Source organism: Apteryx mantelli, chromosome 9 (assembly GCF_036417845.1).
Source record: "Apteryx mantelli isolate bAptMan1 chromosome 9, bAptMan1.hap1, whole genome shotgun sequence".
In the NCBI taxonomy this organism is placed as follows: Eukaryota; Metazoa; Chordata; class Aves; order Apterygiformes; family Apterygidae; genus Apteryx; species Apteryx mantelli.
The window spans coordinates 2,134,669-2,152,187 of record NC_089986.1 but is presented as its reverse complement, the minus strand read 5'-3'; the positions used below and the strand labels follow the sequence as shown (position 1 = coordinate 2,152,187).

General features: G+C 40.9%; 1 protein-coding gene across 1 annotated transcript in view; it reads right to left on the bottom strand.

Moving 5' to 3' along the window:
- LEKR1 (leucine, glutamate and lysine rich 1) overlaps positions 1–17,519 on the bottom strand; it is a 68,595-nt gene that overhangs the window by 25,947 nt on the left and 25,129 nt on the right. The window contains exons 3-5 of the mRNA XM_067302223.1: positions 14,626–14,745; positions 13,798–13,973; positions 10,109–10,294 (exon numbers count right to left, since the gene is read on the bottom strand). Of these exons, the coding sequence (XP_067158324.1) occupies positions 10,109–10,294; positions 13,798–13,973; positions 14,626–14,745 (482 nt within the window). The remainder of the gene's footprint in view (positions 1–10,108; positions 10,295–13,797; positions 13,974–14,625; positions 14,746–17,519) is intronic.

Sequence of the window (17,519 nt, the reverse complement as noted above, 5' to 3'; positions counted from 1 at the left end):
AAAAAAGCTTTTCCTAATGTCCAGGCTGAAGCTCCCAAGCTACGAGTTGTGGCCACTGTCCCTTGAGTTACCATCTGCTGCTTCCCAGAAGAGTTTAGATCCATCACCTTCCTACGTCCCCTCCAGGTGCTTGTAGACTGCAACTGGATCATCCCGTAGCCTCCTCTTTGCCGACGAGACAAGCCCAGCTCCCACTACCTCCCCTCAAAGGTCACACGCCTTGGGCCTCTGACCATCTGGCAGCCCTCCATGGGACCTGCTCCAGTTTCTCCTTCTTAAATCAAAGCTTGGGGTCCGATGTTGGACACAGTGTTCCAGGTATGGCCTCTCCAGCATCAAGCGGAGGGGGATAGCAACTTCCTTTGCTCTGATGATCTCATTCCTCCTAGCACAGACCAGGATGTGGCTTGCTTTTGTACAATTAATCTCATTTTATGAATAATCAGTTTCAGAGACTTGATTCACATATACTTGCACACAAGTACTCTGTGAGACACTCTCTGTATTATCTCAGATCGAGATAATATTTGTTATGCTGAGGGACTGAATGAAACCTCTCTGAGGCTGGTGGGTGTGAGAAACATCCTTTATTCAGGAAATTGGGAGAAGCAGTTAAGGTCTCTGGGGCATGGAAAGGATTTGCTGGAATAGAAATTCAAATGCAGGAGCCTAGACACTGTCGTAATAGAACTGAGAAAAAGGGAGAAGATGCAGCCCAGGAACGTTACAGAGATAGGAAGAAAGAAATGGAAAAATCAAAGGAGTCAGGAAAATACTTGCAGATTGAATCTGGGAGAAAGCTAAGAAACAGAAAGAGAAAGCAGCATAGATTACTGGCAAAGAAAGAAGACTGGCCCACTGACTCGAATCTATGTCCTATTGCTTAATTTCTACAGTATACTGGGAAATGGGAGAGCATACACATTCTTTAAAAACAAACAGAACTGCACTAAAGAACTACTTGATTAAATCATCAGTTTTTCTCCCTGTTTGGTGCAACCTACAAGGCCCTGAATATGGCTGATAGGTTGTGTCAAAAGCAGTAAAATTATTTAAATTTTCTTAGAATATTAATGCTACAGCAAATAAGGATATACATCTAACATATATTCTTAAGTGCATTTATTTAAAATGCACAGTAGAGAAGCTGCAAGATAAATACGAAATACATATACAAAAAATTACTGTGTCAGACTAAGAATAATTTACCTCACTATATGCTTTTTTAGGAGACCAAAGCAGTGAACTAAGTACTTAAATTCCTTGCAGTTACAAAACAAATATTGTGTGGGGTTTTTTTTTAATATAACATTTCATGTACTATGCCCTTTAAGATAAGTTACTTTTTGTATACACAAGAAAGTATCTCTTTTTATTTGAGTCTGTATTTGTGATTCGCAAGCATCAAGGCTGTCCGGAAAGAGCACACGAAAAGAATCTAGCCATCGAGATTACATCCTTTCTAGAGACCTGAACAACGGCATCAGGAGGTCTCTAAATCACTAAAGGTTGCCAGGAACTGAGAGGATGTGCCAGGGGAAAAGGAAAGAAAGAAAAAAAAAATAAAAGTGCCCTATTTCTTATCTCCCTAAGCACATGCTGCTGATCACTGCCAGGACTGGGCTTGTTGGACCTCTGCTCTGACCAAGTACGTTGGTTCTTGCATGTCCTTATACAAACAAGCATGGAAAAACAAAGAGAAGAGACCAGATTCTGAGTTCTTTTCAGTGGTACAAATCTAGAACACGGTCAGTGTCTTCAAGAGAATAACCCAGGAATCAGACATGTCGTGCAAACACGACAAAAATCCTTTCCAAAACCTTATGAAGGGCTTGCTTGCAGCAGCAAGGCTAACTCAGACCCAGCCCTCTCCCTCTCCCCTGCTCCCCGAGCTAACCGGGTGACACTTCACACAAGCAGTTCTGAAGTCGGAGACATTGCTTACATGGTAATTGCTCAACCATGCAAACTCAAAGGATTTGGTCCTTAAGCCTGAGTTTTTCTGGATACATTCCTGCCTTTTCAAACCCAAGCTAATTAGGATCTAAGGAAGAATTGTTTCTACATAACTGCTTCCCCTATATATTAAATTTGATTAGAAATACAATAATTTACCTGTTAGCTAGGAAAAGTGTGGGTAAGAAAATAGAGCTTCTGACCATAATGTTCCCTGGAAATGGACTTTTTTTTTTTTTTTTGTCAGTGTTCAGGCCATCATCTGTTTCATCAGATGAAACAAAATATAATAAATGCATTTTCCTTAACACGGATTCCTGCTTTTCCTGAAGCAGAAGTGAAGAGGGGTCCTTCTTCTATGACTAAATCATATTCTAACATAACATTTCCCAAACACCTAGTTCAAGAGGACTAGAAAGCTTTTCTTTCCATCATATTAATGTCTCTCCTCTTTCATTTTAAAAGACTGCTGAAAAGTGCTAATGAGCCATTGCTTAGTCTAATCCATTTGTCACATTCTGTTCAAACACCAAGCACTGCCTTCTCCAGCTCTCGCCCTTCAAATTCTGAGTATCACAGCTGGAACTCATAAAAAGTATTTCAGCAGTACTTGTGGCATGAATAGTGGATATTTGAACTGCAGCCTAGCTAAAACTACAGGAAACTATTCTCTCCTTGGAATTTTCAAATGAGACCGCTTCAAAGTGGTCTTTAAAGTGTCATTAGAGACACTTCATATACATGAAAATACTGCTCCTGCTTTCCATGAAGAGTGCTAACAGTCCGTGATCAAGCTACCCGGCTACTCCTACAGCTGCCTGCATTTTTCAATCATCTCTCATTAGTCTTATTATGTCAGCACACCACTAAGTTTATATTTAGTAACATAAATAGACTATGAAGCAGTAGCATCAAAAGATTTAAAGGACATTTCGTGTGATGTGCATAGCCAGCGATTTAGACCCATACAGAGGTAAATCTGTAACTATAAATGGGCTGGAGAAAAACAGCGATGACTTTGTGAGGAAAAATTATTCTGTATCTGTGATTAAGTGAAACAAAGGATTTGATTGGTAATAAAAACGAAAGCGGGGATATTAGCTCCTGTCTTATAGGAGCATGCGCTATGGAAGCTCCTTCGCTGCTCCTGAACCTCAGAATACAGACCCAGACCCTACCGCAGGCATCGCCACTTTCTGCAGCTCTGTTCCATCAGGCAGTTATCCACCAGACGCTGCTCTGACTCGGGCAGTTCTCAAGACCCGTCATCTCCAGCTAACCAGATGACACCCTGCGAGTCTGAAGAGTGGTATGAAATCAGCAATCAAATCGACCTCTCTGGCAAAAGCTAAGCCACAAAGACAGTTTTCAGAAAGTCATGTGAGGCAGGGGAACCAAGTAACAATATCAGAAACTAGAACTTATTTTCAGCTCTAGCAATGACTCTCATATGAAATATCATGCAACAACTTACAATTCAGCATAAATATACAAAACAAGGACCTTCAAAATGCTGATTGTAGAAGTGAAAATCCTTTCAAAACAAGTACACCACAAATCCTGAGGCTTTTTTCTTTTTGAAGCACTGAAACCTTTGAGTAGTGAACCAAAAAGGGTTAATAACTTCAAAACACTTTGTGGAGAAAACACAAAAACACAAGGACACCCTAGATCTGACTGGAATTTCCTACACACTAATTCTATATAGTGTAAACCCACCAACTGGAATTGATTTTCACTAAGATCCAAATGGGGCAAAAAGAAGTGTCTTTTGTTCCTACTGATTTATTTTAATACAATGACAAACTAATGTTATATTTGATGATTGTTTCATGAAGAAAATCATGTTTTCCACTTCAAAAAGAGCATTTTTATCATCACTGTGTTAGCTAGCTTTATTACCCCAAACCAGCAGTGAGTTCCATACAGATGGAGCCTGAAACTGCATACGGATTTCTGCAGAAGGCGCATTTAATAATCAATTTAGGAAGTGGAGGTAGAATAAAAATGCCTGACCTAGCAGTCCACTGCCCCGAAAAATCCCTCTGGATACCCTTACCAAACACCTCATTGCTCCTTAAGAACTGCTTTATTATGAAATAAATGTTACATTTTGTTACTACCAAAAAAAAAAAAAAAAAAAAAAGAAAGAAAGAAAAAAGCCTCACATAAAAAGTCAACTTGCTTAGGTGATATTCTAGCTGTTCATTAATATTTTGCAAACAGAATCCAAACACTCAGTATGAATTTCATATACTCTGTTGTGTTTGTGTTTTCTCCACAAAATGTCTACTATTCCAATTTTGTAATATACGCAGTTTAAAAAAGAAACCTGACATGGGCAAAATAACTAAACAGTACGTCAAACAGAACAGCACTGTGAGCGGCGGTCACGGTGACCCTTCTGCTACGAGCATTGCACTGCTGAGATGCTACAGAATCCACAGTCACACTAACCACCAAGATAACTTTCCGTGAACTCATTACACAAACTTTTTTTCTAATCCCTCTGCTCTGTAAACACATTTAAAAAAAGAGAGCGAGCAGGAGAGATAATACCACAGGGCACTTCACAATCTTCTCGAGGGAAGGAATACTTCTGCACGGCACCGTAAATTTTCAAGTCTCTTTATAAACATAAACTAGTTAGCTTCCAAAATATTCCTTTGAAGAGGACGGAGAAAAAGAATATTTACAGTTGTTTATTTTTATGACAAAAACATAGATGGCAGCTCTTGGATATGCCTCCAATAATGCTACTAGTGAAAAAATTCTGATAAAGATGTAAGCACAGATGAAACTTTTTCAGAGTATTCTAACATTTCAAGCTTTTTCTTTCACAAGTTGTGCCTTCACTTTCAGTTACGTTACATGGAAGTGAAAAATGGTAATTTAATTCAACAAATCCCAATTTATTTCTCATCAAAATCAGAAATCTATCATTGCTCATGCTACTGCTGAAATCCAAGAGCAGCGTAAGCAGCAAGAGCTGCCGCACAAACGTCCTCCCCAGCTTAACGCAGAGAAGGATTCTGGGCAAAAGGAGCAATTTCTGATGGAGCGCAAGGAACGGTACTGGTAGGGTTACGTCCCTTCCTTGAGACACAATATCCCCCACCTGGGCCGCTGATTAGAAAATTGCAAAGCAAGGATGTATTAGAGAGGTCAACAAGCTTATTGGATGGTACCCAAATCTTGTTACCGCTGTTTGGAAGCCACTAGCATCCAGGGAGTGTTCTTCATTCCTGGAGGAGCCACATCAGGGTGCAAGAAATAAAGGCAAAAGGAGGCACGCTCACAGAGTCTACTACTGATTACAGTCTCCAATGCCCAACTATTAGAGGGGAATTTGGCTCCATCACTACAGAAACTACAGCATGCAACTTCTTAAACCATAAATACGTAACAGAAACCTCAAAAATGTAGAAACAAAATGCACCAGCAATACTGATACAGATACAAATCCACAGGATTTATGGGACAGAGCAAAATTTTCATCAGAAGCAGACATCTGAAAGGGCTATATTCATCAGCTTCTCCCTTGATAAATACAGGATTAGCTCCTGGTGATGGAATGGGGGTGGAGAGGAGCTGGGGCTTGTGCAGGAGCTTGGGAACCAGGCCGGGAGGCTGAGAACGCCCTTCCAGGCCCCTTGCTGTTGACATCTTTGCTCTGCTTCAGTGAGGCACCAGACGCTAGTGAAAGCACGCTCTGTACACTCCCTTCCCTACCCCAATTCCTTAACAACGGAACAAACTAAAAACTGAAGCACCTGAGAAGTCTATGGGAGTTGTTGCTCCACTGAGGCTATAAAATGCAGCAAAACATTGTCAACCTCAAGATTCATCTGGAACCTTTTCAGAGGAAAAGAGCCTCTTCTTTTTCCCTTCTGCATCTGCTGTGTTTAATCACATAGTATTTTGTAGCTGTCCTCTCCACGTACAGCAGAAATTCTGGGGAAAGTGGTATTTCTCTGGGGCTGACTGTGGTGCAGGATGAGGACCCTGATTCCAGCTCATCAGCTCTGCTTCTCAACATGTACCACTGAGCGCACCCTCTTCACAGCCACCATGTAACACAAGTGTCTTACTCAAATCATGTTATTTCTTTAGTATACAGTTCCATTTTCCTCCTACGAACACTGTTCCAGAACATTCTGCAATGACCACTGATTTGGGGTTGATCCAAAATGAGACTGGGACAGTAGACTTTAGGCCTCAAATCAAAAGGGGAGCAGTTCTGATCACACTACCTACCTATCGTACTACAGCCAAGGAAAACGTATGGTCCAGGATGCAGTGTAAGACACAAACAGCATAACGCTGAAAAATTTGCATTAGTGTTTGCAGTTAAGTGCTGCTGTCAGACACAGAGAATTAACATTGTTTTTTTTCACGCTTTACTAACTATGCATTATGAAATGCTCTTTCAGGGTATACTCACACACCATGTTTTTCCCCAGGATTCCTGCCTCTTTTGACACACAGGCTGAAAGCACTCCAGCTAGGCAAGCCTCTCGCGTTTCACGGCTCCATCTGCGCTCCCGGGCTGATCTACGGAGCAGCCGCCAGCCGAGCTCCCGGACCAGCCTGCCCCGTGTCCTAACCTGTGCGGGGCCCCGTCTCGCGCTGGTTCCGACAGCTCCTTCCCCGCGTGGCCGGGGCGCTCGGCAGGCAAAGCACTGGGAGCACAGAAGAAGCAGCCTCCTTGCTTCCTGCCGCGTGGGAAGGCACCGCTCCACTCCTGCATTCTGTCGCCTAACGAACTGAATACGCAGGGAGTTTAACCGCTACGCTAACAAATATCTACTGAATGTTTTTGCAGGTGTAAAAGTCAGTTTAATTTGGTCCTCTACTTCAAGCCCATTGTAAACCCTTCTGTACCTAATTTTAAGTCCTCGCTCAGAGAAGCATACAAGCTTTAAACTGTAGAAGAAATATGATAGCAAATCACAGGCAGATAGAAATCCACAGTGAGCCTTTATCTAGGATTGTATATGCAGTACTGGCTACTTATCCTAAATAATATTTGCAAAATTATCATTTCTGAAAGGGGGAGCAGGAATTAATAAGGGGGTAGAAAAGCTCCTAAGCAAGGATTTTGAAAAGACTGGGATTACTTATCTTAGAGACCAGACCAATAGAAAGCATCACAAAAAAAAAACCCACATTGAATAGTCTAAAAAAAAAAAAAAAACACTGACTACAAACATCTCTCCCTGGTCTTCTAACATAAGAGCACGGCAATTCTCCTTGAAGTTAAAAGGTGGGAAAGACTGAGAAAGGAAACGTGTTTTCACAATGCACGTAATTAAACTAGGGAACTCGGTGTTTACAGGAACTAGCGAAGCAAACAAGTTTACAAAACTGAAGAAGGGGAACTCTAATTATAACTCTGGATGGTTGTCATACCAGTATAAACGTAATGACACAAATGTTTTATGTAATGATATTAAACCACATGTTTCAAAGCTCAAAAGATTCTCTTATCAGGATCAAGGTCCTCCTAGATGAGGATGAGATAGACAAGGAAGACGGATTACCCTGTAATTGCTATTCTAGAGTTCTTCCTTTGAACCACGCAGCATTTTTCAGCGGTGAAGATGGGACACTGAACCAAACGGACTGTGGACTTTCTGCAGGAGCAGCTAGTGCCAACACTCCAGCTCCCACGAATGCGGGTTAACTATCGTTGAATTCCCAGCGACAGCTTCATGTGCCTACGTACCATCACTGCATCTCAAAAATTTAACTCACTAATCTGTAGTTATCCAAGATACATGACAATGACGTGACAATTGATTTACAGAAGCAAATTCTACACTTCTGAAAGTTACTTGTACTAAGGAAAGAACTACAACAGCCTGTACTGTTGTACAGTACAGTCCATTATTTCAACACAAATGGAATGTCAAAGCGTACTTGAGAGGTAGGTATTGAGAGGTAGCTACTTCTGTATTATTTTATTTTGAAAAATATTTCCACCTGAAAAATGCATATAAAATATGATTATCTTTTCCTCTAACCAGTTAGGTAGTACACCCATTCTGAAGACTGAAGAACTACTAGGGAAAGGTAAATAACAAATGATCTAGCTGCGTTATGACTTACCACTATTTGTGCCTATTTATAAAAAATTAGAGGATAAGACATTTCTACCAAGAATATGGAAATAAGTTTACCAGTTATATTGAACACAGAAGAAAGTGAGATATTAGGACAAAACAAGCATTTTATGTGCACTGCTTCTTAGAGAATGCAACGTCACCAAAACATGACATTACATAATGGGTATATTGGTACATGGACTCTAAAGAGAGCATCTGTGACAATCATCCATAAATATACTCAGACTGACATATAAATAATTTCAGTTCATAAGCAAATGGAGTAGACCATCCACATTGCTGTATTAATAAACTTCAGGACATTTTCTTTGCATGGCACAGGACCATATTAAAGATCAAACAAACTTTCTTTCCTTAAGTGCCACCCTATTAGTAGAGGAAGGAAAGCTTAACCAACAGCAATAAATCATCACTATAGGTATTATCTCAGGATCTGCAACTGATCTGCTCTTCAGAGCCAGTCACCTTGCCTATCTTACGAGTGACACTGTCTGCGTGAACCATTTCTAGTACAGTAAGAACCTCTCAGCTCAGTCACTAGGTCTACTAGAGCAAATATAGACAACTAATATTGAGAAACAAAATACACAGAATATTCTAAAATGAATTTTTAAAGTTTTTGAATCATAATGTAACTTCATCAGTCTTAATCAAAACATACAGCTGCATATTTAGACTAAATCCATCCTTGTGAGGGGCCTAGTGAAAACCTTACATGCTACTTTGATCCTCAAAAAACGTCCACAAAGAAAAATCTTGTTGGAGCCAAGTCTAGCTGATTTTGTATTTGTTTAAAGTGTTTTGTGAATAACCACCACAAACAGGAAGACGTCTTAAGTCCGTATCTTGTGTGGACGGTGTCTGGAAGATGCAGTAGAGCTATTTACTCATACCTAACATTTCAAACATGCTGCTGCTGGAGCATTCTTAACAATATTGTTATCTAGTGACAAAATATACACTGCCCTCAATAATATGGGATGATACCTCATTGAATGATACCTTTGGTCTTCTACTTTTCAGTCCCACCTTCAGTACGATCACTGCTACTGTAGGATTAGTGAAATTTGTTCATCATGACTAGCATAAGTACTACTCTTAAATTTGAAATTACATACTGTGCATAAGACAGCACGATAATTACTGTGCCACCTTGATGACTCATAACTATGCCTGGAACAGCACAACTTCTATACGTTCTGAATGTCTCTAAAATGTCTTTGAGCCAGCATTATGAATGCAATACTGCTTTAAAAAGAAAACAGTTTCAAGAGACACTAACATAAAAAACATAATAGCCTTTTTGTAATGAGTTATTGTCTCAACAAAGCTGAAAATATAACATAATTTTAAGCGTTATCACTACTCTTACAGTTTTCAAGAGGACTATCTAAATTCTTGAGACAAAGTATCAAGACCAAATTATTGGACAGACTCAAGTTTAATGAATCTAAGAGAAAACAGACTAGCTTAGTCTGACACCATTTTCACTCCCGTTGCTGATAGGCAAAACCCCTGCATGACTTTCCTGCTCAGAATGTGAGCACTTCTCATTTTAATCTCAGAGCCTTCTCTCTGACATTTTATATAAGATTGACAAGTAATAGCACAACTTTATTACTACCATCTTCACCTCTTCCCTCCCTTTCTTCATTTCTTTCACTCCGTCTTCCTGACTGTACAACATGCATTTTTCATTAGGGCCTGATCTGAGCTGATGAGTACTCTCACAGTAACAACAACAACAACAACAACAACAACAACAACAACAACAACAACAACAACAACAACAACAACAACAACAACAACAACAACAACAACAACAACAACAACAACAACAACAACAACAACAACAACAACAACAACAACAACAACAACAACAACAACAACAACAACAACAACAACAACAACAACAACAACAACAACAACAACAACAACAACAACAACAACGTTAGGTGCTTAAAAAAATAATTTTGCATTTCATTTTACTTGGAAGTTTGCTTGAAATGTCAAAATTCTCTTACCTAATGTTTCCTTTTGCAGTTCCCGACACCTATTTTGTAGTTCATTCCCTTGCTGAAGTGAAGTTTGAAGCTGTTGTGTTTTCAACTCAACTGTATCAGCCACCAAAGTCAGATGTTTCACCTTTTCTTGGAGGGACTCATTCTCTCTCTGGGATTTTGCTAATTTTTGATTCAGTTTGGATATTTCTGAGGAGAAAAATCATATAGATGGTTGTCAAATTTACCTTCTTCACTAAAAAGTATCTTACCTGATTTATGACCTCGGGACTTCAGCATTCTGTAATTTTAGTTGGGGTATGGGCCATGGTAAGCCATGTACATCAGCAACACTTCTGCTCAGACTTGAGGGCCAAAAGAACCACCAATGTGCACCACCTCTTGTATAACTTGTACTTAGACAGTGCTGATGAATAATACAAATTTTATTCTAAGTAATAATATGCATTTCCTCTAAGATCTCAAAACCAAATTAAAACATATGTATGTATGCCAAATGGAATAACAATAGCTGACAAATATTTGAATCCAACAAGATATGCAAACAGTTATCGACACACAAAGAACAACTGCACATCTCACTGACATGAAGTTTGAGAAGATTTCACAGTACTTCACTGAAGATACGGAGGGAGCTAGCCCTGATGAGCATCATATAAAACTTATGGTTCAAAATACCTTTGGGCATGTGTATTAATTTTGTTTTCTCTTTTCATTACTTAGGGTGACTACTGTTCTTAAAGTAATCAAAGTGCATCTTCAAAACATAAAAGACAGACTTCTTCAATCTATCATTCACTAGCTCTTCAATTTAGAGGTGCAGCAGTTCCAAGGAAGCTTCCTGGGTAGTTTCTATTGCAAAGCAAATAAGCCAGTTATGGGTGGGGTGTAACGAGCCTTCTCCTCCTATGTTTTCATAGATTTTCCCTGAGCTTAAGTTATCCTTAATGACTGTACTTAACATTTTCAAAAGCAGTTGCAATTCGTTTCTATTTTTCTCTCCAATTACAGCCCTAGATGTTCAGTTGTCCAAAGAAGTTACACCACTTTGATTTTTATTAGTAATTACAATGTTCAAGTTAGATGAAGCCTAACTGAACTTTCAAATCACCTATTAAATAATTTTTATATTCTGCCCGCAGCCAAATTTTAAATTATTTCTGTAGTAGAAATATTTTCATTAACTACAACCTTTCCCAACTACGCCACATTTAAATAAATTTGTTATACTAACTGATGTAAATACTGAAAGACTTTAAGTCCTTATGCTTGTTTCTACTTGCCATTAATTAAGAGTAAAGAATGTCCATACACAAGGTTTTTTATAAGGCTTTTTCACACTGACCAAGGAAACGGGTCCATGTATAAAAAGCAGCACTTCATATACCACTTATTCTTCTCAAAATCTGACATAGAAAACAAGTTCTAAAAATAACAATGAATTACCTTACTGCAGAAATAGTAAGGTAAAATGAATGAAAAGTTTACTAGACAATATTATGTTACCATATGTTAATAATGAAGAATTTATAGAACAGAGAATAGAAGTTTTAGAAAAGCACTAGCAGGCAAAAAAAAAAAATCAAGGGGGACTGAACAGTTTGGTTTAGAAAGCTAGATTCAAGAACATATATAATATCCACAGTCTGGCACTACTCTGTATGGGATATGTTGAATGCAATGGGAGATATATAGCACATATAATGGAGATCAGAATAACAGTTGCTTAGAATTTGAGAGAGAATAATTTTCTTTGGCTACGTCTGCACTTTGGTGTTTTCCATGGGATTGCCTGAATCTGAAGGTCAAGTATAAAGTGAAAATTACTAATAAGTGAATTGTGACATTCTGTAAATAAATGAACATCTGCAGAGCAAATCATACCAGAGTGAAACAATTGTATAAACAAAGCCCATGTTCTGCATGCATCAATGATAAATAATTTTTATTTGGAGGATAAATGTTTAAAAGAATCTGAAAGCTCTATTTAAGAAGTCTTAAAATGTTATGAATCTTTGAAAATGTCTGCAGAAATGCATCTATGTTTTCTCTTTATTTATCTAGAACTAGGCAGGGAATAAGCACAGGAAGAGATGAATTCTTAGGGACATTAACGCTTTCTGTGCTCAGTCTAAGTAGGAGATGAAGTCATGCATCAAAATGCAAGATATTGACATTTAAATTAATTGTTCTTGGAAAAACTGAATAGTAAAAGGGGATTTTCTTCTAACACTTGTCTTCAGCAGGCAACAGTCCTCCTTCCTGGGTTCTCTGCTAGCTGGGCTCCCAACACCCCAGACTCATTGCTCACATTCAGTACCCCGTCTCCACGGGTGACGCATGCCTCCTCACTCCCACGGCAGAACTGCCCCACTTTTTGTTCCTACTGTGAAAAGGACAAATATGGAAAACATTAAAAATTACCTCTATTTCTACAGGAGAATGGGCTACTGGGGAGCTGTTATTTAAAATAAAGTTACTTATTCTCTGAGACACTGTGCATGCAAGTTTCACTTGAGCTATGTATTTGCAGTAATTTGGGAGATGGACATTGCCCAATCTGCCCTGATATTTTCCTCACAAGGACCTAAAAGGTGACATCAGCTCACCTACTCCTCTGCTGCCTTAATAGTCCAGAAAAAAACAAGCTCCAGGGCAACTAGCAGCTCATCAACAGAACACACTGAAGAACTACAAGGAAAAGAATTCATATATGAAAGTTACATGAGAAGAGCAGTAAAGTTGCAAAAGTCGACACAGGAGCTGTTTGGATGGTCTGGATGGTACAGGGTCGGTAATTACACTACCACACACTTTCTCAGCACAACTAATCTTTTAACTGAGGCACAGCAAAAATGGTATTCAAGGATAAATCAGAGTTTTAAAGTCCAACGGCCAGCCGGAGGACTGGACGCGACCTTCCAGCACCAGCGCAGCCGTCGCTTGCTCCCCGCTGCTCCTTTTCCCGAAGGCTGCCCCGGTGCGCGCGGGAAGCGGGCTGCGGGCCAGGCCAAGGCATCTCCCCCCGGGCTGCTTCACGCCACCTCCCATCGCCGAGGCCCCTCACACAAACCCACGCTCATCCCTGGAGCTACTTGTCCTCCTTCAGGCCCACAAGGAGGGGGCACCCGGCCACGTACAAGGTGCGGGTTTGCTCCCACGAGGCGGCTGGCGTATCCGAGGCAGCCCGACACGTACAGCAGTGTGCTGGCACGGGAGCGTGCCTGCCTGCGCAACGGGAGGAGGACCGTGCCGCGGGACCGCACCGCGGGACCGCACCGCGGGACCCTCCAGGAGCTCCGCCACAGGCAGCGGGGTATAACAGCACATGCGTGAGCACATAGGAAAAATCTGATAATGGGAGACATGAGGCAAATTAAAACTTCTCCGAGTCTTTGGATTACGATCGTACCCACATACTTATCATAAGTATTTTTAGTATTATGTTTCAATCTGACTTGGCCAACTGAGTACTGAGCCAGCAAAATAATCCACTAGTAACTGGATGGAGTCCAACTCAGGTCACACGGTGCCATTAAGAGCAGACAGCAATGGTGTTCTACTACTTTTGATCAGGACAAACTAATATCAGAATTTTAGAAGTGACAGTTTTACCTTCTAATTCACTATGGTATACTGAACTACCAAAAGGCATTCCACCTTGCCCAAAGTATCGCAAGATGATGATTTACCTGTCAAAGCTTCTTTGCTAACAGCTTTTATTTGTAGAAAAATTTCTTCTTTCAGGGCAGCCCAGTTTTGTAGATTACCAGACACAACCTCTTTAACACTGTCTAGTTCACTTCTAATGAAAGGAAATAACGAGAGCGCCTTGTTTAGAGTCGAGCAATGGTGTTCCAGTGTATTTCTGCAAAAGTCAGAGAAAAATAAAACCAGACATACATTGTAAAAGCAAATAAAGATATATAACAATCTTTTAATTATTTTAAACTTGATAACTACTTCTGTTATATCATATTTTATAGTACATTCAGTTACAATAATTTAGTATATGAAATATGTTTAATATTGAGTATATTTATACTCATTTCTCTCTTTTAAATGTTGATTTAAAACTTACATGTACAAATAAAACTGTACAGACAACTATACAATTACTTTTTATTGTTTGAGTAATGACAGCAATACAGTTTAAATGTTTGTATATCCAGGCTTACGCTGAATCCTTACAGACAATACATGTAAAAAATACTATATTGCTGCTGCATTACAAGTGCTTCTTACTTTAAGCATTAATTAATGTTTTCAAAGTTACGAAGAACTTATCCTGTTGCTAATAACATCAGTAATCAGTAGTGATATTTGCCAGTTACGTTTGCTAACACTACAGCATCTTACTATATTCTGGAAAACAAAGAAAAAACAAGATTGTTCTGAACATTCTCCTCATTCGCAGTATTCCTTCCGCCTGGGCCTGCTCCACCGAACCCCGGACTGATCGCAGGCTTTTGCAGGAGGCACAGCTTCTGCACCTCTCTGCCAAAGGAGAGCGCTCTTACCTGAGCACTTGGGACCGTTTATACGCAGCTTCCTTCTCTTCTTGGAAATAGCGCAAATCTTCTTTCACGTTTTTTAACTCATCTTGTTTGTTTTTCAGTTCCATTGTTAGTTTTTTTATTCTATATATGTAAATAAAATAATCAGAAAAGTGTTATTTGCACTACTGACCAATCTCCAATTTTGCTTCAGCTTTAAATTAAAAGCTTACTAAAAATATTTTAAAGGATGATGATTGCCTATTTTTCAACCTGAATTAACAGACCTTCAAATGGAGAGCCTCTAATCTTCAGCACACTGTATGAGACACTTTGTAGTAAATCTTTCAAAATAATACTCATAACATATTTGCAAAATAATATGGAAGTGTATGTGCAGTATCAGCTCATTTGTGATATATAAATATCTCTTAAGAATCCAGTGTTCATTCACAGTTGCAACACAGAACTACTCAGTTGCTTAAATTATATTCACTTTCTTACTAATACGTTTTAATCTAATTTTTTTTTAAACCTCAAAGGCATGAAAGAGCAAGTTTTATGAAAAAACACAGCTAATTTTATACATTTTCATTCTCAAATTAATAGTTATTAAAAATAACTATTTTTGAAAAATTACGACATTCCAACATATGGAGGAATCAAAGCCAAAATCAGTGTCTATCATTCATCCTCCCCAAACATACGCTGTTGTGCAAATCTCAGCGTAGAGTTCCACTGGGGCACTGATCTTAGGGGCTGCAGTACCTAAGGAGCAGGTACCTTGCTGCAGCGGGGCGATTCAAGGCATCCCAACGAGCTGCAGAGGTTCCATACAAAATCGCAAGCACGTGATTTACAGGGTAACAGAGCTCTTCCAGGCTGAAGGGGAAGTTGTCTCACGCCAGCCAACAGGGAAAACGAAATATTTGGTTACGGTCCCCATAGTCCCCTCCCCCCTTTCACTCAGAGTGTTCATTTATTTCTTAAATCCAGTCACTTGCAAGAAAAAAAAAAAGAATCCGGATTAGTCACGAATCCAGATTAGTCACGAATCCAGATTAGTCATTTCCCTTTTCCTTTGCACTTGGTTTCACGTTCTGCTTCTCGAGCACTGGAACGACACTTTCACATTGCTGAGTTAAAGAAAAGTGCTCAGCAAAAATAAATAAATAAATAAATAAATAAAAAGCAGCAAAACCAGAGTAAACATGGGTAAAATACACTTTCCATATTATTTTTGCCCCTGCTGCTTGACAGTGTTGCTTTAAAGAGCTGAAGGGAAAAATTTTACAAAAAGTGTTTCCACCAGACGTCACTTCTACATACTCAGTGAAAATGACACTGGTATCAAACTGGTCAAAAATGTTAAGTTAATAAAACCATTTTCCTATGTTTTTCTTAAGGAAGACTTAAGGACATAGTAGAAAGTTCCAAACCAGACCAAGGTTTTCATGTTCCCAGCTTGACTAATGACATGACAGAGAAAATACGCCTTTCTTTTTCTGAACTTCCGCCCTTCCTTTCAGCAACAACAAAACCAAAAACCGACCAACCAACCCACAACAACAGACTCGGGGCCCAGGGACCTGCCGGACACGGGACGGAGCTGCAGCGTCGGTGTCCGGGTGCCTGAGCCTCTTGACGAATGGCAGCAGGGTAGCGGGCTGCTGCCAGGGCTCGGCGGCTGGCCGGAGCCTCAGCAATGCCGGTGTCCCCCGACATCCCGCTAGGAAAGGAGCATGCTCCACTGAAACAGCTTTAAATTGCAGTGCAGGGGGCTATTCTGAGCATTTTGTATTAAATCTGGCACCAAAAAAAAACCAAAAACAAAAAAAAAGATCATGAATCTGGGAGTGGGAAAGCAGTGCGCAGTTATCAGGACTCACGAATACACTGTGCATCCTCCCTCCTATTAAAAATGCAAATTAACGTTTGTCACACCTATGCTTCAATTATGCTTATTTAAATGAGACTGTAACACCATAAAAGCAGAGTATCTGTGGCAGGCCACAAAGCAGACAGAAGCAGATGATGCGCGCTCATGGTTACATCCGAGAGCGGAGCATTCACAACAGGATGCCCAACAGGCCTGGGGTGGGAAGAAACACCCTGCCCCGGCCAGCCCGAGCAGTCCTGCTCCCCAGGCGGCCGCTCTTGCCGCGCGTGGGCCACGCGGGCGCCGGGGCGGCTGCGGGCAGAGGCGCCCTCCTCGCCGGCTCCGCCGCCCGTCCCGCCCGGAAGACATGGGATGAAGCCAGCCGCCCCTCCGACGGTGCAGGGTACCGGTCCGGGGAACTTTCCCCACCCGTGGGATTTCCCGGGCTCTCGCCGCCTTGCTCTGCAGCCGGAGCGGCCGCGCGGCAGACGGCGTGGCTCGTTCCCGCACCGGCACACCGCGGCCTGCAGCTGGGCGCGTTCCCGCCAGCCCCGGGGAAGCCTGCGGAGACTCCTGCTAAGGGTGGCTGTGCGGGTGCATCGCTGACAGCGACACGCGGCTTCTTCAGAATCATTACATTTCTTTTTAGTTTTAAACATTTAAAAAAAAGCTTAATGTCTATTAAAGATGATATTTATTTACAGGCACATAAAAGTTTCGGCAAACTAGTTGCAGACGAATGACTAGCCGAACGATCTTAGTGTGCCCTTTCCGTTTTAATTGCTTTAAGCTTCCTTCAAGCGTGTGAAAAATGTCATTTTACAATAAGGCCAAGTTCCCACCAAGACAGCCTCTCCCCCGGCTGGCACTAGGAGCACGGGGTTGGCCGATGTGCTCACCAGCGGCACGCCGCGGGCTGCGGAAGGGCAAACCCGGCGCGCACGGCAGCACCCTCCGAGCCCCCGCGCCGCCGGCCGGGCTGGGGCCTCCCCAGCACCGCGCAACAACCCGCTGCGCGACATTCTGCGGTACGCGAAAA